Source organism: Ovis canadensis, chromosome 11 (genome assembly GCF_042477335.2).
Source record: "Ovis canadensis isolate MfBH-ARS-UI-01 breed Bighorn chromosome 11, ARS-UI_OviCan_v2, whole genome shotgun sequence".
In the NCBI taxonomy this organism is placed as follows: Eukaryota; Metazoa; Chordata; class Mammalia; order Artiodactyla; family Bovidae; genus Ovis; species Ovis canadensis.
The window spans coordinates 37801651-37818278 of record NC_091255.1 but is presented as its reverse complement, the minus strand read 5'-3'; the positions used below and the strand labels follow the sequence as shown (position 1 = coordinate 37818278).

Sequence of the window (16628 nt, the reverse complement as noted above, 5' to 3'; positions counted from 1 at the left end):
AGAGAATCGCCTTCCCTTTTTTTGAAGTTAATATTCAAATTGTCTAAGTTGCATATAAATAGATTTTCTTGAAGATAATTAAAATTACCCATAGTGGCAACCCACTCCAATACTCTTGCCTTGAAAATCCCATGATCAGAGGAGCCTGGCAGGCTGCAGTCCAGGGGGTTGTAAAGAGTCAGACTGGGCGACTTCACTTTCACTTTTCACTTTCATGCATTGGAGAAGGAAATAGCAACCCACTCCAGTGTTCTTGCCTGTAGAATCCCAGGGACTGAGGAGCCTGGTGGGCTGCCGTCTATGGGGTTGCACAGAGTCGGACACGACTGAAGCGACTTAGCAGCAGCAGCAACAGCATAAACTAAATATTATTGATAAGGGTGCTCTAAGCACTACCCCTAAGTCCAGGGTCCTTCCACCTTCTCAGAAATCCACAGCATCCTCTGGATCTTTTGTACACATGGATCTATGTACATAGACACAAAAATATATAGGAGATGTGTACATGGATCTATGTACATAGACACAAAAATATATATATAGGAGATGCATGCATACACGCTAAGTCACTTCAGTCATGTCGACTCTTTGCAACCACATAGACTGTAGCCTGCCAGGTTCCTATACCCATGGGATTCTCCAGGCAGAATACTGGAATGGATCTGCAATGGATTGCCATGCCCTCCTCCAGGAGATCTTCCTAAAAGGAACAAGAATATTGAATAAATATGTATATATATAAACTTCTACATAATACATATGTATATGGGGACTTCCCTAGCAGTCCAGTGGTTAGAAGTCAGTGCTTCTACTGCTGTGGGCCCATGTGTGATGCCTGGTCAGGGAACTAAGATTATCCAAGCCATGCAGCGTGGCCAAATATATATATACACACTCAAAATATTATATAGAGACTATCATTATGCGAGTTGCTCTCTTCATGTAGCAATGCATCCTGCAGAGCTGTCCATGGCAGACCTGAGTGGACATCTTACTACTTTGTGGTCCCCTGGACCACGGGCTGATCTGACCATTCCCCTACTGATGGGCACTTAGATTGTGGCCAAGTTTTCTTCCAAGGATTTAATGTTATAATGTATTCTTGACCTTATGAAGCCCACCCCCAATCGTCCCCACCATATCCTCCCCAAAGTGGGGCTGTTGCCCAACCCTCCATGACCTTGCTGACCCAGTGACCCTTCCAGGCCCGCACTGAAGAACTGGAAGAGGAGGTGGAAGCAGAACACACGCTCAGAGGCAAGATTGAGAAGCAGCGCGCGGACCTCTCCCGGGAACTGGAGGAGATCAGCGAGCGGCTGGAAGCAGCCAGCGGGGCCACTTCGGTCCAGATCGAGATGAACAAGAAGCGGGAGGCCGAGTTCCAGAAACTGCGCAGGGACCTGGAGGAGGCCACTCTGCAGCACGAGGCCACAGCGGCCACACTGAGGAAGAAGCACGCGGACAGTGTGGCTGAGCTGGGGGAGCAGATTGACAACCTGCAGAGGGTCAAGCAGAAGCTGGAGAAGGAGAAGAGCGAGCTGAAGATGGAGATCGACGACATGGCCAGCAACATCGAGACTGTCTCCAAGTCAAAGGTACCTGATGCTTTTGCTCTCTGCAAAGGCGAGGCAGCATCCACCTGCTGGGTGAGCGGGTACAGTTCCACGCCTGCAACTCACTGCATGTTCTGAACACTCTCTCCACTTGCATCTGCTCCTGGCTCCCCAAATTCATTCAGGTCACCAGAGCCCTGATCCAAAGATCTGCTATAACTCAAGATCTCATCATTCATCCAGTCTTTCCCAAATGCTTCCACTCCATCTCCCATTTTCTTTCTTTCTTTCTTTCTTTGTGTGTACATGCCTGCTAAGTCACTTCAGTTGCATCTAACTCTTGTGACCCTATGGACTGTAGTCCGCCAGGCTCCTCTGTCCATGGGATTCTCCAGGCAAGAATACTGGAGTGTGTTGCCATGTCCTCCTGCATGGGATCTTCTCAGCCCAGGCATCGAACCCAGGTCTCTTACATCTCCTGTAGATGGGTTTTTTGTTTTTTTTTTTTACTACTAGCACCACCTGGGAAGCCCGTTTATTTATTTGCTTATTATTTATTTGGCAGTATCAAGTCTTAGCTGTGACACACAAAGTCTTTTGTTGTGATGCTCAGACTCTCTAGTTGCAGTACATGGGTTTAATTCAATTCCTCCACAGCACGTAAGAGCTTAGTTCCTGGACCAGGGATCAAACCCGAGTCCCCTCCATTGCAAGGCAGATTCTTCAAAGTGGCAGCCCCACTTTGAAGCTAAACTATCAAATGATTTGATACTGGGAACCCAGGATCCATTTTTCCCATTTATGTTGGCTTTTTTTTTTTTTCCAAGAGTAATGTGGAAAGGATGTGTCGGACTGTGGAAGACCAGTTTAATGAGCTCAAGGCCAAGGATGACCAACAGACACAGTTAATCCATGACCTGAACATGCAGAAGGCAAGGCTGCAGACCCAAAATGGTGAGGAGGGGCAGGGCCCTGGGGTCCCGCTGCGCTGTGGAAGAGGGTGGTCCAAACCCTGACGTGGGCCCACGTCTGTTTGCCAGGGGAGCTGAGCCACCAAGTGGAAGAGAAGGCCGCTCTGATCTCGCAGCTAACCAAAGGCAAGCAGGTCCTCACCCAGCAGCTGGAGGATCTTAAGAGGCAGCTGGAGGAAGAAACCAAGGTAAGGATGGGTGCCTCCGTCTAGAAAGGTAGAGTCAGGTGGGACCTGAGAAGCCGTGGAGCTGGTTGAGGGCAGTGCTGAGTCATGAAGTCTGGTGCTGCTCCTCTCTTCCTTGCAGTAGGACAGGAACAAGTTCTTGGAGGTTCCAGAACCTTGGCATTGGCTCTCCTTCTTCAGAGCTAGAAAATTCTACCAGGGTGCTCCATCCTCGGAGCCCCTCTGTTCCCCAGTGGAGGGGCTGATAAACTCCCCTCCCCAGGCAGGGGCATCCCCTCCCCCACCGCTGTACTAGCTGGGCCATCTCTGCCTCTGTGCATCTTCCCACTCTGCCCAGCAATCATTCCACCCCCTTGAAACGCCCTCCTCTCTCTCCTCCATCACTTTTTGTGTATCACCAGCTACAACACCTACATTTAAGAACCCCATCCTCCAAAGGGCTGGGTGGTTTGGGGGCACCCTTGGGACATTTGCATAAATGCAAACACCATTATCATGTGCTTGATGTCAATATCAAGATATTTATCATTCACATCCCCCAACTAATCTGTCAACTCCTAGAGGGCAAGAATTATTTTTCCTCACTGTAGTAGTTAAGAGTAGTTACAGCACACAGTAGAACAGTGCGCACAGTAGGTGCTTAGTAAATGTTGTTGATGTGTGTTCGAGAACTAAAACAGAAAAGCAGGTGTGCCCAAAACTGCATATATGTAGTTCTGGGGTTGCCCTGTGCCAGCTAAAACTTACAGGGCGCTCTTCTGGAATTCCAGCAAACTCCACCTGCCTCTCCTAAAACACAAGAAAAGTGCTGTATTTGTCTCCCATCTTTCTAGCACATGGTTGGGGTTCCTGGGAGACTTGCAGGGCAGAGGGAGTGGAGAGAATCAGAGCCTGAGAAGGCCCCTTCCAGGAGCAAGGCTGTCCTTTGGCAGGATACAGAGGGAGCTAAGCTTTCCTTCCTGGGAAAAGTTTGTTGTTTATTTGTGTCTTTGTTGTTATTGTTCAGCTGCTAAGTTGTGTTTACTCTCTGAGACCCCAAGGACTGTAGTCCATCAGGCTCCACTGTCCATGGGGTTCTCCTGGCAAGAATACTGGAGTGCTTGCCATTTCCTTCTCCAATCTGTGCCTTTAAAAGGATGCAAATACATGAGTTACTGCACTGGGCCAACCAGAAAGTGGTCTGTGACCGTTATGATGAGAGCACCAATGTCCTCCCGACCAGGTAGAAGTGAGTGATGGAGGCCTCAGACATGTCCGCCTTCTGCTTGGGAAGCGGTGGCAGAGCTGTGGAAACTGCACAGCTCATGTCAGAATTCCCGGATGGGGACACAGCCCCCTGATGACACCAGAATATACGTTTGGGGTTTTCATGGTCACAGTATCCCGAAACACTGCCTTAAGTAGTGAGAAGATTAATCCCTTTCTGATTCTCCTCCAATTATTCTGATTAAATAAGAAAAAGGTCTCAATTTGAATGTTGTTGTTTAGTCACTGAGTCGTGTCTGACTATTTTGTGACCTCATGTGACCCCACCAGGCTGCTTAGTCCATGGGATTTCCCAGGCAAGAATACTGGAGGGGGTTGCCATTTCCTCTTCCAGGGAACCTTCCCAACTCAGGGATCAAACCCAAGTCTCCTGCATTGGCAGGCGGGTTCTTTACCACTGAACTACAAGGGAAGCCCCTCAATTTGAATACCATCTCTCTAACACTGGTGCATCCTCCTCATCAAAACACAAGAGAATAGGACTAGGACACAGGGTCACAGCTGCAAATTACTTAGCTAGAAGGTGGTAACATTGTCTTACCTCCATTGCACTTATTCGGTTACCTTCTGTTTACCGCAAGTGTTAATGATTTTCCACTTAAATATAATAGTCTACTTTTTAAAAAGTGAAGTAAATAAAACAGGAGCTATGCTGCTCCAGCTAAGTTTGTGAAGGCAGCAAGTGAATGCCTCAAGTTGGGAAACACTGGTTGAAACAAAATTTCTTACCCTGGAAAATGACCAAACGGTTTTGCAATTTGTCACCACGGTGATGCCGCAGGCCAAGAGCGCCCTGGCCCACGCCCTGCAGTCCGCCCGCCACGACTGCGACCTGCTGCGGGAACAGTACGAGGAGGAGCAGGAGGGCAAGGCTGAGCTGCAGAGGGCGCTGTCCAAGGCCAACAGCGAGGTGGCCCAGTGGAGGACCAAGTACGAGACGGACGCCATCCAGCGCACGGAGGAGCTGGAAGAGGCCAAGTAGGGGCTCCCAGGTCACGCTAGGAGAGGTGACCTTACGACACAAGGAAGAGGCAGGGGACAGGCCCCGTCTTCCTCCCTAGGCCTTCAAGTTTTCCTAAGCACACAGACTGGGTCTCCATGCCCTTCCCCCTGGGTCCTGTCCATTCCCCCTGGTCCCCTTGGCAACTCCTAGGCGACTGCTTTGCCACCAAACATTTTGGGATTCTTCAGGTGATACTTAGATCCTATCCAATCATCAAACTCTAAGGCCTTGGTCTTATCAAATTCCAGTCCTTTTTAGATGGCTCCATTCCCTCCTGATCTGACAGTTACTTCTGAAAGAGTCCACCTTTCCCAGCAACAGTAGGTCTGATCCTCTTAGGAAGAAACTGGCCCAGAGGCTCCAGGAAGCAGAGGAAAACACAGAGGCTGTGAGCTCCAAGTGCGCGTCCTTGGAGAAAACCAAGCAGAGACTCCAGGGAGAGGTGGATGATCTGATGCTGGATTTGGAGCGGGCCAACGCTGCCTGCGCCTGCCTGGACAAGAAGCAGAGGAACTTCGATAAGGTCCTTCCCCATCACTCGATGCAAGAGATGTGTGAATGCATACATCCTTTGGGGTAGGGGGAGGTGCACAGAGCATCAAGTCCGGAGTGGAGACTTTGGGGCTTTGCACTGTCTCTTGATTTTTGTGACAGTCCCTCTGGAAGGAATTTTATTTTTCATCAAAGTTAATTCAGATTACTTTGAGACCACCATATCTTTCAGGATACAGCAGATCTCTGTAGAGCTATCAGGGTTTGGAACCCCTGAGTTTGGGGAGTCCCCCTGTTTCTTTGGTCTCTAAAGGTGGGAGGGTCCCACTTTGGCATTGCTGGCGTGACTCTCTGTTACCATGACTCCGTTCCTGGCCTTCGCGGCTCCTCACGGGTCCCTCTGTCACCTCCTAGGTCTTCTCAGAGTGGAAACAAAAACTGGATGAGAGTCAAGCTGAGTTGGGAGCAGCTCAGAAAGAGTCCAGGTCTCATAGCACTGAAGTCTTCAAGATGCGCAATGCCTACGAGGAGGTGGTGGATCAGTTAGAGACACTGAGACGGGAGAATAAAAACCTGCAAGGTGGGCACTGCCCATTGCAGGGGTAAGAAGCCCCCAGCTCTCTCCCCCAACTCACAGACAGTCCCCCCCTTCTCTTCCAGCCACCTCTCCCCCACTTAGCCACAGCTGCCTCCTTCTCACTGCCCCACAAAATCCTTGCATCTACTCAGTGACCCCAAGACCCAAACTCCACCAATGGAAGGCATAGTGGCAGCCAAGCCTCGTTCTCAAGAACAGACGGCCTGTGGGCTGCCAAGCTCCCTACGCTACTAGAGAACAGGTCTTCCGTGGATTCTGTCTCTGCGTGGCTTTGTGTCCTCGGTTCTGACACTAAATCCCTTAGGGTCTCAGACTCCTGATCTACAAAATTAGACCAGACCCAGTGCCCTCGAATGCCCCTTCTATTTCTGAGACTGTGATTCTATGCACACTCTCCATGATTCCTCCCTGGTCCTCTCCATCGATCAAATAGAACCTGTGGAAATAGCCTAAATCAAGCCTGTCCTTTGCAGAAGAGATTTCCGACTTAACCATGCAGATTGTGGAAACAAACAAGAATCTTCAGGAAGTGGAGAAGACCAAGAAGCAGGTGGAGCAAGAGAAGTCAGACCTCCAGGTTGCCCTGGAAGAGGTGGAGGTAAGTGCCTGGGATGTGATGGAGAAGCACAGAGCACCGCGGAAGGGGAACTAGACCATGCTCCCTGGGTGCCCTTCCTGCCAGGAGCCCACCTGGCAGGAAGTTTTGCTGGAAAGAACATTCAGCTGCCCGCACCCCACAGTGAGGGTCGGGAGGGCAGCTGTGTCCTGCTGCTTCGTCTCCTCCAAGTCCTCCAGTCCATTGTATAAAATTTTCCCTATTGAATAAATAAACCTGTCTATGTCCTCAACATCTCAGAAAGCAAGAACTCCATCACCAAACATCCTGAAAGCCAGGTCCAAATGCCTTAGCTTCAGCAAAGAGCTATGCACAGTCATATTTGGCCACTGGGAATTCCATGTGGCCCAAAGAGTGCAATGTCCTGATTTAATCATCCACGGTGGCCAGTGCGGACCAGATGGTTGAGACGTTTCCAGGGAAATTTCCACGACTCAGGGTTAACAGGAGAGCAATTTCTCTTTCTCTGTCTTTTTAGAGACGAGGTAGGCTCCTGATTTATGGTCACTATTTTTTTTTACAAAGACACAGTAATCAAATTTTTACTAATTCAAAGCCATGCTCTGTCCTCAAGACATAAGGCTGTTTGTTTATAACAAAATTTCAGTTCTAGTTTCAGCACTAGTCACAATTTGGGAGCGAACCGTTTGACCTCTTTGAGCATTGTTCTAGTCATTTGTAAAACGAGTGTAACAGCACCCATTTTATCACGATGGGGATGAAAAACCTCATTCCAGAAGGTGGTTACCCCAGCACTCCCAGTCTCTCCTTTGCTTTTATCAGGGTTCCTTGGAGCATGAAGAGAGCAAGATTTTGCGTGTCCAGCTAGAGCTGAACCAGGTGAAATCTGAACTCGACCGCAGGCTCACTGAGAAGGACGAAGAAATCGAGCAGCTGAAAAGAAGCAGTCAGCGGGCGGCAGAGGCCACGCAGAGCGTACTGGATGCTGAGATCCGGAGCAGGAATGATGCTCTGAGGCTGAAGAAGAAGATGGAGGGAGACCTCAATGAGATGGAGATTCAGCTGGGCCATTCCAACCGCCAGATGGCTGAGACCCAGAAACACCTGCGCTCAGTCCAGGGCCAGCTCAAGGTGAGTGGGCGGCCCATGGGGGAACTGGCAGGACCTCAGCCTGCCCTGGGCTCCCGTCTCACCCCTGGCTTCCCTGTGAAGGACTCCCAGCTGCACCTGGATGATGCCCTGAGGAGCAACGAGGATCTCAAGGAACAGCTGGCCATGGTGGAGCGCAGGAACGGCCTCTTGCAGGAGGAGCTGGAGGAGATGAAGGTGGCCTTGGAGCAGGCAGGGCGGGCCCGCAAGCTGTCGGAGCAGGAGCTGCTGGACGCCAGTGACCGCGTGCAGCTTCTTCACTCCCAGGTGGGTCCGTTCTTGCTGCACTCGGGGTCCACCCTAGGGGGGATCCAGGCTCTGTGGAATGGAGTTTCCACCACTCCTCCCAGGCTAGTGGTCAAGACCAACTTTCATTTGGCTTAGTTCTTGGGATAACATTGCCTCTAGATGGAAGATGGCTGAGCTTTCTTTTATCCGAAGATAAAGAAGGACGAATTATTGCATAAAGGGGCTGGAGAAGGCTGCACAGATGCAGTAACATTTAAGCTGCAAGCTTAGATAATTAGGGCTTCCGTGTGGCTCAGACAGTAAAATATCTGCTTGCAATGCGGGAGACCTGGGTTCCATCCCTCGGTCAGGAAGATCCCCCGGAGAAGAGAATGGCAACCCACTCCAGTATTCTTGCCTGGAGAAGTCAATGGACAGAGGAGCCTGGTGGGCACAGTTCATGGAATTGCAGAGTCAGACAAGAATAAGCAACTAACACATACACACACTTAGATAATTAGGATCATCTTTTGAAATGATTATTTTTAAGAAAGTTACAAAATTCCTTGTTTTATTTATGTATTTTTGGCCATCCCACATGGCATGTGGGTTCTTAGTTCCCCAAGAAAGTGAAAGTGAAAGTCATTCGGTTGTGCCTGACTCTTTGCCACCCAATGGACTGTGCAGTCCATGGAATTCTCCAGGCCATAATACTGGAGTGGGTAGCCGTTCCCTTCTCCAGGGGATCTTCCCAACCCAGGGATGGAACCCAGGTCTCACACGTGGCAGGCAGATTCTTTACCAGTTAAGCCACCAGAGAAACCCCAACCAGGGATCAAACGCTTGCCCCCTGCAGTGGAAGCTCAAAGCCCTAATCATTGGACCATCAGGGAATTCCAAAAGAAATTCCTTGCTTTAAAAACTAGAGAATACAAGCCAAAAAAACAGAAAACTACCAACCATATTGTTAGCATTTGGGGATCGTTTATTCTAGACTCTTGTTTCTATACATAAATATGATTTTTTTTAGTAAATGTCATCAGTCTTTTTGCAACTTTTTTTCATTTAACAATGTCATAAGCACATTCCTATATTTTAAAATAATTTTCCATGATACAGTTTTTTTAACGGCAGAAAAGTGGTCCATTTTAGTTATGTATTGTGACACTTTTATATAATGAGTCTTCTATGCGTTGGTATTTTTAGATTGCTCTCAATAAAAATGTTTATGATTAGAAGATTGCTATGACAAACTTCTTCATATACACCCATGATTACTATTTCCTTAATATTCCTAGAAGTAAATAAACTCCTGGAAGCCCAATTTCATGGTCAAAACAATAAAAGCATTTATATGCTATAAATTGCTCTTTAACAAAGTTGTCCCAATTTTTATTCCCATTGGGAAAATATGTGAGAGTGCTTAGCAATGATTTGTTTTAATCTTCACTAACATTTACGCTTGAAAATGCCTCACTTTAAAATTTCATATTTCTTTGATTACTAATGAGGTAGAACATTTTGTCATATTTATTGGTTATTTGTATTTCGTCTGGTGTGTCTTAGCTATTTGTACTTTTGCCCTTTTTTTCTTAATGGTTTACCTTTTTTACATATTAAGGAAGGAAATATTTTTTCAGCAATGCACACTGCAAATGCTTTCTCATTTGTCATCACATTTACAACCCTATGTATAATGTTTGGATCATCAGAATTATTTTTCATTTCATATAGTGAAATCAATCATTTCCTTGTTCCAACACCTTTAATTAAATAATCTATCCTTCCTCAAATATTTGAAAACCTACCTTCATTGTTTATTCTGTTATTTTACCTACAATTCTTGAATCTGATTTGGGACTTTCTGTCTGATCAGGAATGAGAATCTTTTTTAATATTTTTCACCCACGTGAAAAAGCAGAACTGGAACATCCTCAGCGTCAGACTTCCTTCCCCACCTGACTCTCTCCCTTCCAATCACTGTAAGTGCCCATATGCAGCCTGAACCTCTGGCATCTAATTTTTCTTGTAGAACACGAGCCTGATAAATACCAAGAAAAAACTGGAAGCTGACATAGCCCAATGCCAGGCAGAGGTGGAGAACTCTCTCCAGGAGTCCAAAAATGCGGAGGAGAAGGCCAAGAAAGCCATCACAGACGTGAGCTGCGTTCTTTCCTCTCAGAGATGCGGTCTGGAGACAAGAAAGGGGCTTCTAAGCCAGGGCCTGGCGAGTAGGTCTCCTCTCCTGAGCCCTGCAGTCACTCAGTGGTGGTTTCCTGGAGAGATGGAGGAGATGGGAGGCTCAGCAGAGGCCGAGTGGGAGGGGAGCTGAGGGAGGGAGGACCAGCCTCGCAGCATCCTCCATGTGCCCGGGGAGGAGGGCGGGTGGCCCACAGACGCTTCCTGTGAACCGCAGGCGGCCATGATGGCCGAGGAGCTGAAGAAGGAGCAGGACACCAGCGCCCACCTGGAGCGGATGAAGAAGAACCTGGAGCAGACGGTCAAGGACCTGCAGCACCGCCTGGATGAGGCTGAGCAGCTGGCCCTGAAGGGCGGGAAGAAGCAGATCCAGAAGCTGGAGAATCGGGTAGGGGGGCCAGAGGGGACTCTCATTCCCAGAGTGACAGAGGTTCAGCTGCCTCTGGCAGAACCACAGTCCCGAAACTTCGATGGCAGGGAAGTGGGCACTGAGTCAACTGCAGGTGCCGTTTGAGGACCGCGTGTGAAGCTCCCTGCAAGCCAGATGTCCCTCCCGCTCCTCCCTCTCTGCCCTACACCCCAAGACATATACAGAGCCACTTCAGAAAGGGTGTCCCTCAATACCCGCAGTGTGACGACACACCACATGCTCACATTCTATCTCTATTTAGATTCAGATCTATATTAACTGGGGGTGGGGAAAATACTTTGCAGTCGTAAGATTACACATTTGGGTGTGATTCATCAAGCTGCACTTTGATAAGGGGCTTCTCTGGTGGCTCAGTGGTAAAGAATCCAACTGCCAGTGCAGGAGACTCAGGTTAGATCCCTGGGTTGGGAAGATCCCCTGGAGAAGGAAATGGCAACACACTCTAGTATTCTTGCCTGGAGAATGCCACGGACGGAGGAGCCTGGCAGACTACAGTCCGTGGGGTCACAAAGAGTTGGACATGATTTGGTGACTAAACAAAAAGAAGCACTTTTATAAACAACGGCCCATCCTACGTAAAATCTGCTGCTTTGGCTTCCGTTCCCAGGTCTCATTCCCTTCCTGGATTTCCTAATGTCGATTTTCTACTGTCAAATACATCTTGAAATTCTGGTATCTTTCTCACTCCATCCAAAATGCAGGGCAATTGGTGCTTCCCCCAGGCTAACTCTCCAGCAGCTTGCAATCCACACGCAGAACAGTATTGCTTTGTCTTGGTCTGGGAGCATATTTTGTAGTTTTCCGTTTCTTTCCTGATGATTCCCTTTGTTTCCTGTACCCTTTGCTTTTGCCTTTCGACCTGGGATAGTTCTTTTTATTTGCTTTTTAAACCGGGCTGCATTACCTGTTGGCAGTTTGGAGGAGGCCTTGGAGAAGGATGTGAAACTGTCTCTGTTGTCCCTGAGAAAAGGGACATGAAAGAGGCAGACAGGATGAAGAGGTGGCGAAGAGAAGAAAACCACTTCTCCCACAGGAAAGACCCAAACGCATTCTTGATGCCAGCCTCCCAAAGATGTGGTCACTACACCTGTACGGTTTAAATGTGAAGCCACTTTTTAGCTAAAAACTACAAGGACACAGACACACGAGTATCAAAAGTAAACACCAGGGAAGTTAGAGTTCCCCCCCAGAATTCTGAAATGCTTGTTTTTAATTATTCCCAGTCTTCTTCTATTAAAACAAACTTGGGGTCGGCCTTCCCATGGACCGCCCCCCTCCCTCCCCCGGCGGGAGGAATTAGATCCCATGCCACCCTCCCTGGTTCTTTGATTCTGAGTTGGCAGGGAACCCTCCACCAGCCCCCCATGGCATGGTAAGCCACCTAGCCTGTTCTCCAATCCAATGCTTAAAGCCGCCCAGAGGGAATTCCTAGGGAAGCAAATGTTTCATAGAACCTGATGGGAGACAGCTTCCTGGGGCTGGTGGGGAGAGGGGGCGGGTCTTTTCTTCTCCAGTGTTCAGAATTGCCGGTTCCACTGGTGGATTTCAAGGTTGATTCAGGGAGCCTGCAGGCCCAAAGCTGCCCTCTCTGCGGCCACTGGGATTCCCAAGGACTGGCTGCCACCACCACCACGGGGCCCCCTCTGGATTGAGGAATTGGGCCACAGTGGTGACCTGCGCTCTCAGTGGCTATCCTACGCCCTCACAGCTTCAGGAAAGGCAGACACAGCTAGGAAATCAATAATACCTGTGTAATCTCATGGGCAGAGGAGCCCGGGAGGCTGCAGTCCATGGGGTCGCCAAGAGTTGGACACGACTGAGTGACTTCACTTTCACTTTTCACTTTCATGCACTGGAGAAGGAAATGGCAACCCACTCCAGTGTTCTTGCCTTAAGAATCCCAGGGACGACGGAGCCTGGTGGGCTGCCATCTATGGGGTCGCACAGAGTCAGACACGACTGAAGCAACTTAGCAGCAGCGCTATATCATCAAATGATAGACTTTGTCTTGTTCGATCCCCACATTCGAGATAGGTTGACAGGAATTATCGCTATTCTAAATACACAGAAATTCAAAACTTTCCCTAGTAGTTCAGTGGTTAGGACTCCACACTTCCGATGTAAGGGGCATGCATTCAATCCTTGATAGGGAACTAAGATCCCACAGGTCATGCAGTGCAGACAAAAAAATTTTTTAAATAAATAGATAAACAAAAACTCATACTCAGTGATGACAACTGACTTCCTTTGGATTCATCAGCTGGACCTGGGGCTTAAACACACCTTCAGTTCTCCCGGGCCCACTTTCTCTCTGTGACCTCTGCAACTGCCTTTCTCAATCAGGAATCCAGGCCCCCACGACAGCCCTCACCCAGCTGCATGGCCCCTGAGGAAGGGGCATCTTTTGCAAGGCTCCGTCCACTAGCCAAGCCACGTGCACCTGGGGCTGCTTCTGCCCAAAGAGGGCATCTTGTCATTTGCACAAAAGCACAGCATGGACTAGCAGCGGCCTTGAGAATAAAATGTGTTCTGAGCCTGAGGAGGAGACGGCTTTGCAAAAATGAACTTAGAGGATCTTGAGTTCACCCTAAAAACAACCAGCACGCAAGTGTTGAGAAAAGCCCGGGAGACGTGGCCTGACCCCTGTGCTCTCTGCTGGGTGCAGGTACGGGAGTTAGAAAGTGAGCTGGATGCTGAGCAGAAGAGGGGGGCCGAGGCTCTGAAGGGCGCCCACAGATACGAGCGAAAGGTCAAGGAGATGACTTACCAGGTAGGCAGTAACTCTCCTGAAACCCCAACGGGCACCTCCTGGATCCCACCTGCAGAAGCAGCGGAGAATGGGTCTGGCATGGACCTTGTGTTTGCAGGCAGAGGAGGACCGCAAGAACATCCTCAGGCTCCAGGACTTGGTGGACAAGCTGCAGGCCAAAGTGAAGGCTTACAAGAGGCAGGCAGAGGAGGCTGTGAGTATGGGGTCCATCCGGTCTCATAGGGTCCATGGCAGCTGAGGCCTGAGTTTTCATTTGCAGGCTATAAACACAAGCTCAGGACACCTGCCCTCTCCCTCCCCTAATCTCCTCTCCCTCCCGTATTCTCCTCCACCTCTCCCTAGTCTCCTCCCCCTCCCCCAGGCCCCACCAGTCCTGGCCCATACCCCTCCATCCCTCCACTCTGCCTCGACCCACCTGGCTTTATCCCACCCACCCTGACTCATTGCACTGCCCCTGACTCACTCAGAACTCCCTGCCCCTGTGAGCTGACCTCAAATACCTGGTCTTAATTCATGTCATCCCATCTTAGCCCTGGCCCTGGCCCCCACCACCTCCATCCTTCCTCGGCCTCCCTAACTCCCACTCCCCAGTTCATACTTTCAGACCTACCCTTGAGCAAACAGTGGAATCAACAGGGAGGAAATGGTTTGGGCTGAAATGAGCACTTCCCAAATACCCTCTGAGGACCCAAGGTCTGAAGGACTTTAATAGCAGAAAGCTGGGGTGGCGGGGAGGAGAAGGGTGGGGTCTTTCTCTTTGATAGATGAGAAATCCTTTAGGAAAAACTCTGGGTTCCACAAAGTTGGAGGGTTGCTTTACTTCAAGGGTTTCTCAAATTTTGCAGATGGACCTCATAGTGGAAGAGGTGTTCTGAATTGTAGCATTTCTCACCCTTGATGGAACATGGCATCTCTTTTTAGTAAACAGAGCATCTCACAGGACTTGCATCCTGAGACAAAATCTGGGGGAGCCTGCTCCAGATAAATGACTGAAGATGAGGCTTCTCTCCCTGCCCTTTGTCTTCCCTGCTCAAGAGACTGGGGCTTCCGTCCTGACCTCTGGGAAGCAGGTCTGGACTGGTTAAATAGGGGGAGGATTACCACAGCTGCAACAGGACTGGCCAGGGCCCAGCAGGCCCACCTTCATCAGAAACCCTTGGATGGTCCTCAACCAGACCCAGCCTGGCCACGGGCAGCCGGCATTGGAAGCAGGCACAGGGCAGGAGCAGGCACGGGGCAGGGGGCTGTGGACCGTGGGTCTCTGACACCTCCATGTGCCTTGGAAGACTTGGTCTCCTCTAAAGAGCTCTGAGGGGTGGGGATGGCATACAGGAGGGGCACAGGGGAACAGACAGGCATCCTAGGGGAAAAGTGACGTGTTAATCACTCTCTCATGCCCAACTCTTTGCAACCCCATGGACTGTAGCCCACTCCTCTGTCCATGGGATTCTCCAGACAACAATACTGGAGTGGGTTGCCTTTCCCTTCTCCAGGGGATCTTCCCCACCCAGAGACTGAGCCTGGATCTCCTGCATTGCAGGTGGATTCTTTATCATCTGATCCACTGGGGAAGCCCAGGAAGCCCTATCCTGGGGGCAGCGGACCTCCCAGGTGACTGGGCGGTACACAAGGTCAGGAGCCGTGGGCATCGTCCTCACTGCTGGAGAGCTCAGCTCTCCCTCCTCTGACCTCAGGGACTTGGGGCCCAAGCTCTCCTGGTACCCCCGTTCCCACAGAGGCTGTCAGGGACCCAGGGCCTCAGAGCCAGAGGGAGGGCCTTCCTCAGCCTCCTGCCCCCTCGGCCTTCCCTTCAGGAGGAGCAGGCCAACACGCAGCTGTCCAGGTGCCGGAGGGTCCAGCATGAGCTGGAGGAGGCCGAGGAACGCGCCGACATCGCTGAGTCCCAGGTCAACAAGCTGCGGGCCAAGAGCCGAGATGTGGGAGCCCAGGTGAGAGCAGACTCCCCGCTCCAGACACCCTGAGACTCAGGACCAGGCAGCAGCTGCAGAGCTCAGAGGGTGCTTGCCAGTGTCCCTGCCTGGCTGCCGGCCGTGCCTTCACTGATGTACTGCTTTAGCCAGGTCCCCGGGGTTCCAGGCTCACAGGAGCAGTGAGGGGCCAGGAGCCAGATGCCCTACTATCCCTGCCCCTCCCTCCTGTTGCAAATGGCGGTGCCCAAGAACCCCCTGCTTTGGGGGGGATTCGCCCCATCTCCAGGGGCTCAACTGGTCTGCTTTTACAATGTACAAACGCAGACAAAGCCACGTCTTAATGTTTTCCTGAGACTCCAGCCTCCCCAGTTGCCCCACTTGAACACGAGGCCTGGCCTCACCTTTGCTTTGACTCATTTTCTGACTCATTTCCTGTGTACGACTCTTTTTCTCCCCCAGAAGATGGAAGAATGAGCCCCTCCCGATGCCTGTTGCCATGGGACACCTTGGGAAAGCAGAGGGAAGGTGTCCTGAGAAATAAATTCTCCTGGCAACTCAGATCTCCAGCTCAGCTATGTTTATTATCACTGTCCGTTCTTCCTGCGTGGGGTGGTTCTCAGATTCTTGCCAGGTCTATTGTATAAACCATAAAGAAAGAGATGTGAAAGTGGACCCTCCTGGCCCTGAGTAGGAAAGAAGGAAAATCAACTCACTGCAAGATAGACCACCAGCTCCCCAGCAGTTAAAAATAACTTTCAGATACCTGTGGGCCATTCTCTACTAGGAATTCATTATTTTTTCCAGCTCAGTTCCCCTGAATTTACCACAGGGAAACTGGGCCCAGATGGATTAAGCACTCTGTAGCTATCCAGGTTGGAGGAGCCCAGACCCCCAAGATCCCAGACCCCCCTGGCTAGACCCCCCCGCAAGATCCCAGGGCTCTTCCCCCAAGCACCTCTGCTTTTCCATCCCATCTCTCCTGGGGCAGTGTCTCCACTCCTCTCATACCACCCACAGCTCCCAGAACATCTTCAGAGGTAGTAGGTGCTCCTGAACACAGGATTCATTCCTAGGAGGACGGTTCCTTTGGGAAGGACTGCCCATAAACTGGTCTGCAAGCCCTGCTTGTTCCTCCTTCCCATTTTCCTCCATGTGCACGGATCCTCTCCACGGTGCTCTGGCCAAGGTTTAAGAGTGTGACTAGTCTTACGGTCACTCCCAGAGCCCCCTGACTCTGATTAAGTTGGATTTCTTGCCCTGAAAGGATAGAAATGCA

General features: G+C 50.2%; 1 protein-coding gene across 1 annotated transcript in view; it reads left to right on the top strand.

Annotated features, from left to right (window-relative positions):
* The window catches only part of MYH13 (myosin heavy chain 13), a 47782-nt gene extending 32379 nt beyond the window's left edge, over positions 1 to 15403 (top strand). Inside the window, exons 25-38 of the mRNA XM_069542906.2 lie at positions 1206 to 1595; positions 2381 to 2507; positions 2594 to 2712; positions 4757 to 4953; positions 5318 to 5501; positions 5885 to 6050; positions 6542 to 6666; positions 7468 to 7776; positions 7858 to 8061; positions 10055 to 10180; positions 10439 to 10609; positions 13317 to 13421; positions 13519 to 13614; positions 15236 to 15403. Of these exons, the coding sequence (XP_069399007.2) occupies positions 1206 to 1595; positions 2381 to 2507; positions 2594 to 2712; positions 4757 to 4953; positions 5318 to 5501; positions 5885 to 6050; positions 6542 to 6666; positions 7468 to 7776; positions 7858 to 8061; positions 10055 to 10180; positions 10439 to 10609; positions 13317 to 13421; positions 13519 to 13614; positions 15236 to 15403 (2487 nt within the window). The remainder of the gene's footprint in view (positions 1 to 1205; positions 1596 to 2380; positions 2508 to 2593; positions 2713 to 4756; positions 4954 to 5317; positions 5502 to 5884; positions 6051 to 6541; positions 6667 to 7467; positions 7777 to 7857; positions 8062 to 10054; positions 10181 to 10438; positions 10610 to 13316; positions 13422 to 13518; positions 13615 to 15235) is intronic.
* Positions 15404 to 16628: the final 1225 nt, after the last annotated feature.